Source organism: Otolemur garnettii, unplaced genomic scaffold, assembly GCF_000181295.1.
Source record: "Otolemur garnettii isolate 467f Iridium unplaced genomic scaffold, OtoGar3 scaffold00058, whole genome shotgun sequence".
NCBI lineage: Eukaryota > Metazoa > Chordata > Mammalia > Primates > Galagidae > Otolemur > Otolemur garnettii.
The window spans coordinates 9,926,986-9,932,210 of NW_003852453.1; the positions used below are offsets into that span (position 1 = coordinate 9,926,986).

Sequence of the window (5,225 nt, forward strand, 5' to 3'; positions counted from 1 at the left end):
CAAATTTACCATAAATCTTAGCATAAAGTTTTCATCTTCTCTAATAAATAATAATGGCTCTTTGAACACGCACAAGGAGCTATGTCTTTTATTTATAGTCACTCTGATCCTTCCAACGAAATTTCCAAGGAAGGTATTATTAAAATATTAACCGCATTTTGCTGATGAGACAATTGAGCCTCAGAGAATTTTATTAATAACTTGCCTGAGGACACACAGGTCACCCAAAGCTTCCACCCCATGGCCCATGTTAGGTGAAAGGGAACTGGAAGAGAAGTCAGAAAAGCTAGTCTCAAGTCCTGCAGCAACTTTCAACTAGTTGGTGACCTTGTTCAAGTCTTTGTGCTCCAGGGGGCCTTAGTTTGCTGTACTCCCTACACACCCCAGGAGGTAGCTGTGAGGTTATAATGTGAATGTTGGAGCATGAGGCAAACCAAGACAGAACATCCAAGAACCCTCCCGTAAGGCCACAGTTGTAAACGCTTTGGAATGTCTAATATGGAAAGACTGTAAAAAGCCAGGCAGACTCCCCGGAGGAGGGGGTAGAGGAGTAATAGCACTAATATATGAAGCCTTCTATCTATAGAGCCATGTGCTGAACCCTTGGTAGATGCTTTCCCCAAAGCATCCTACCAGCCATGTGAATAGGAGATGGTACCTCCTTGGAAACTGAGCCTGGGAGCATGAGCCCAGCTTTTATGAACAATGAGTGTGATGGGTAGAGCTGGGGCACCACACCAGGCCACACCTCCAGGCTCTGGAGCTCGAGCTCTTCTCCCTCCTCCTAGTCCTTGCTTCTGCTCCTGGCTCTCTTAGATGAGAAGACCACTGAAGCACCGAGAAACCCATGTCTGAGGCCCATCTATGAGACCCAGTATGACTTCCGCAACTTGGAGGACAAGGCTGAGTGCTTCACCAGGTGTGGGCAGCTGGGGAGCGAACCCTGCAGCGTGGGAAACTTGCAGAGGTGAGGGGGCCCTTTGAGTTGGAGCTAAACCCTGGGGTTCCTGGGAGCAAGGAAAGGGATTGGATCATTTGCCCCATGGCCCCAGAAATGTTGCTGCTATCTCGTCCTTTCACCTTGTTTGACACCTCATTCCCCCTGATCCAACACCCTCACTCCAGCAATCAGGGGCTCTACTAATCTAGGCGAGGAATCAGCTCCAGTCATGGTCTTTGGGAGCTGTAAAGGAACAGACAGACCCAAATGATGACAACTCCAGAGTGTGATCATACAGAAGTCCAGACCAGGTTCCAGGTTAGCCTGGAGGAAAGAATTCTGCCAACACTTCCCAGAAAAGGCAACCCATGAAAGAGATTTGAAGGCTGCATGGGAGTTTTCTGGTGGGACCCAGGAAATGGCAGGGGATATAGGCAGAGAACATCAGAATACTGGCAGTGGACTGTCATGCTTTGAACTGTGAGGGCATAAAGTGCTGGGGGGTGGAGGAGAAAATGGGAGATGGGATCGGTAGGAGATAGGACAAGGAATATAAGCTGGCCTAAGGTTGAGAAGGGTCATCTACGTAGTAAGCTATATTAATGGGGAGGGGAGGGGAGCGACGTATTTTAAGCACAAAAACAGTGTAGTCAACGTATTATTTTAGAAAGATTGCTCAGGGTTCAGGGAAAGCTGCAGGAGGCCGAGGAAGAGACGTGACAAGGTAGGATGCAAATGCCATGGTCTAGGTAAGAGTGGAGGTGGAACCAACGCCACCACACCACCAGCTGGTGTTGCAGGCTAGAAAGGAGAGACGGATGGGAGACGGTGCGATGGAGAATCCATAAGACCAAGGAACCGATTAGATGGGGGTGAGGGAGAAGGAGTTTAGAACACAACATTCTCAAGCGTCATCTCCAAAAATATCTCTACCTCTTTCCCTCCCCTCTTCTTTCTAATCAGAGTTGCCCCAAACGCTTCTGGGATACCCAGAAAAGTTTCTGGCACATAGTTAGTACTCAGTAAACACTTGTTGAGGGAAGAACTGAAAACCCCGTCCGTGCTTATGGACATGGTGTTAGGACGGCAGCCTGATGACTTCCATGGCCTGGGAATGCTCCCATCTCTCTGCAGCAGCTCCAGCACCTTTGCAGCAACCAAGTACTGCTTGAGGGCTCATCTTTGCGGTACCTAGATACATACTCAAAATATATATATATATTTTTGCAGTTTTTGGCCAGGGCTGGCTTTGAATCCGCCACCCCTTTGAGCCATAGGCACTGCCCCAAAGAATTTTTTTTAAAGCAGGCCTGGGTTGAACCCATCACCCCTGGTGTGTGGGGCCAACCCTCTAACCACTGAGCTGCAAACACCCAGCTTACTCAAAAGGATTTAAAACAAGTCTTCAAACAAAAGCCTGTGCATGCATGTTCATAGCGGCGCTTTTCACAATAGCCAAAAAATGGAAAAGACCCAACTGTACACCAGTGGGAATGCATAACCAAAATACGGTATATCCATGCAATGAAACAGCATCCACGCATTTAAAAGTGCAACACTGATACGTGCTGCAACATAGATGAACTTTGAAAGCCAGGCCTCAAAGAAGCCAGGCGTGAACGGGCTCATACTGTGCGATTCCATTGCTATGAACTGTCCTGAACAGACATGTTCATAGAGACAGAAAGCAGATTAGGGAGTGGTTGTCAGGGGCTCGGGGAAGGAGGAAGGGAGGGACTGCTTAATGGGTCTGAGGTTTCCCTTTGGAGTGATGAAAATGTCCTGAAATGACAGTGCTGATGGTTGCTCAACACTATCCATGTACTTAATGTCATTGACTTGTGTACTTTAAAATGATACTTTTGGGCTCGGTGCCCGTAGCACAGTGGTTACGGTGCCAACCACATACACCCAGGCCAGCGGGTTCGAACCCAGCCCAGGCCAGCTAAACCACAATGACAAATGCAGCAAACAAATAAAAAAAAAAAATAGCCGGGCATTGTGGTAGTCCCAGCTACTTGGGAGGCTGAGGCAAGAGAATCGCTTAAGCAAGAGTTTGAGGTTGCTGGGAGCTGTGATGCCATGGCACTTTACTGAGGGTGACACAGTGAGACTCTGTCTCAAAAAAAAAAAAAAAAAAAGAAGGGGTAAATTTGATGTTATGTGTATTTTACCACCAAAAAAGACACGTACATAAAATATCCAATGGGAACCTTAGCTGGAATCCCTTAGGACCAGCCTTGATTGCTCTTAAACCACACATCTTCCCTCCACAGTGATCCTGGGGTCTTTAATTTAATATTCTAGTCTGCCCTTTCACCCCAAGAGCCTGATGAGGGAACTCAGCCTCCAAGAGCCCACCCTCACTCCTTCCCCGGCCCCTTACAGATACTGGCTGAACTACGAGGTCCATCTGGTGGAGAAGAGTTGGGCTGAGAGAGTGAACATGACTTTCGTGAAGGCTTTGGTCCAGAACTTCAGCACCGCTACCCCAGAAGACCTATTCTTCTCTCTGAAGCCCTCTCAGGTGAAGAGGACCCGTCCCTATGGGCTGGATGTAACCCTGTTTTCTTTGGGCACATATTTCAAAATGGGAACCATATCTCCCACTTGATGTCCATGAAGCCTATGGCTCTGGTTTCCCATTGGGTAGAACTCTGCCACCTTGTGCGTGGGGGCTCGTGAGTTAACTAGGTGCATGGATCCTGGTAATAGAATATCCTGGGTGCTCATTTGATGGATTGTCCTGGATGGACATTTGAAAGACCTGGGTTCTAGTCCTGGACTCCCCACTGCTTCTCCTCCAGAGAATCCCTATCCCTTCTCCCGGAGTCTTTATCTGCAAAATGAGCACTAAGTTTGTCCAAGCCTAAAATTCCCACAAGCTCGTCCAGCCAGGGGACACAGCAGAAACCAAGGAAAGCACACACTTGGCAGCCGCAGGGCTCCCCGGGCTGACTCTGGGTCACAGTGGTCTGGATACAAGTCTGGGCTCTGCCTCTTACCAGCCATTGTGATTGTGGGCAGATTATTTTCCTGAGCCTCGGTTTCCCCATCTGTAAAGTGCTGAAGGTATTGGCCACTTTCAAGACTAAGGGGAGGAGCAATGAGATAAACACAGGGAACGCTTGCTGCTACAAGTCTCCGTAACAGTCTCCAGCCTCCCTTAGGGAAGGACCCTGATGCGGCCGTTCGGGCAGCAAGATGAATTGGGTACTGGCAGGGTACTTTTAGGTCTGTCTGGAAACAGGGAAATGGAAGCTAGATGGGGCCTTTCTCATTTTCTCAACCCTTTATTACTTCACTTAAGCAGCCAAGCTCTTTGCGTGGGGCCCCAGAGGTCACCCACACACATCCTTTTGACATGGTCTGGACAGGGAAAGAGAAAGTTGGGGCCTTCAGCTTCTGAGCAGGCGAGGAGGGTCAGGCTGCTGCTTCCCCCCTACCGCCGCCACCCAGGGGACAGGAAGGTCAGGGAATGAACAACATGTGCTCTGCAATGACCACTGGAATTTAGTTCAATATTTTGGCCACTGTTCGTTTTTTGAAACTTTGTTGTTGTTGCTGGGTGGGGAGGATGTCCCAGTCAGCGTGAATTTGCCCATTCTCCTTCTCTGCCCTTGTTCTCTCCCTGAACTTCCTTCCTGATGGCTTCATTCTTTCTGTTTATTCCTGAGTCAGAAGCCAGACACTGTCACCGTCAAGCTCTGCATAAACATAGGGGCTGTTGGGACCCTGGCCAAAAGCGCACGGCAGCCCACTGTCCTCACACTTGAACAAGTGCTGTCTCTTCACAGTCTGTTCTCGGCCTCGCCTAAGCGGGGACACGGTCAGCTCTGTTCTCCAAATGGGGAAAACTGGGGCTCCACAGTGTCATCACTTATCTTGGAGCCCCCATTCTGTGAGGAACAGAGCTTGCACTGTGCCCCAAGTATCCTGCCTCCCAGAGCTGCCAGTGCCCAGGTGCTGCTCTACCATCCTGTGTGCCTCAGTTTCCCCAATGGCAGGACCCGTGTTGGGGGCTGGGTAAAGATGGGAGCTGCTGGGTCTGTGGTTGCAGATTCCGAGGCAGGTGATAAAGGGCGAGGATAAGCCTCCTGACCGAGTCCGGCTTCCCAAGAGCCTTTTTGGATCCCTGCCAGGCAACAGGACCCTTGTCCGGCTGGCCATCACTATTCTGAACATCGGTCCTGGCAGTCTCTTCAAGGTAAGGAGAGGCCTAACGAGGACTCAGGGAAGGTGATAGGTGCTGCAAGGTCCCCTGCCTCTGCGTCCCATGCCCCAG

The 5,225-nt window shown here is 49.7% G+C and overlaps 1 protein-coding gene across 1 annotated transcript in view; it reads left to right on the forward strand.

The window, feature by feature from the left end:
- Positions 1–5,225, forward strand: part of ADGRG3 (adhesion G protein-coupled receptor G3) — a 23,863-nt gene that overhangs the window by 8,986 nt on the left and 9,652 nt on the right. The window contains exons 2-4 of the mRNA XM_023514765.1: positions 817–967; positions 3,329–3,467; positions 5,001–5,147. Of these exons, the coding sequence (XP_023370533.1) occupies positions 817–967; positions 3,329–3,467; positions 5,001–5,147 (437 nt within the window). The remainder of the gene's footprint in view (positions 1–816; positions 968–3,328; positions 3,468–5,000; positions 5,148–5,225) is intronic.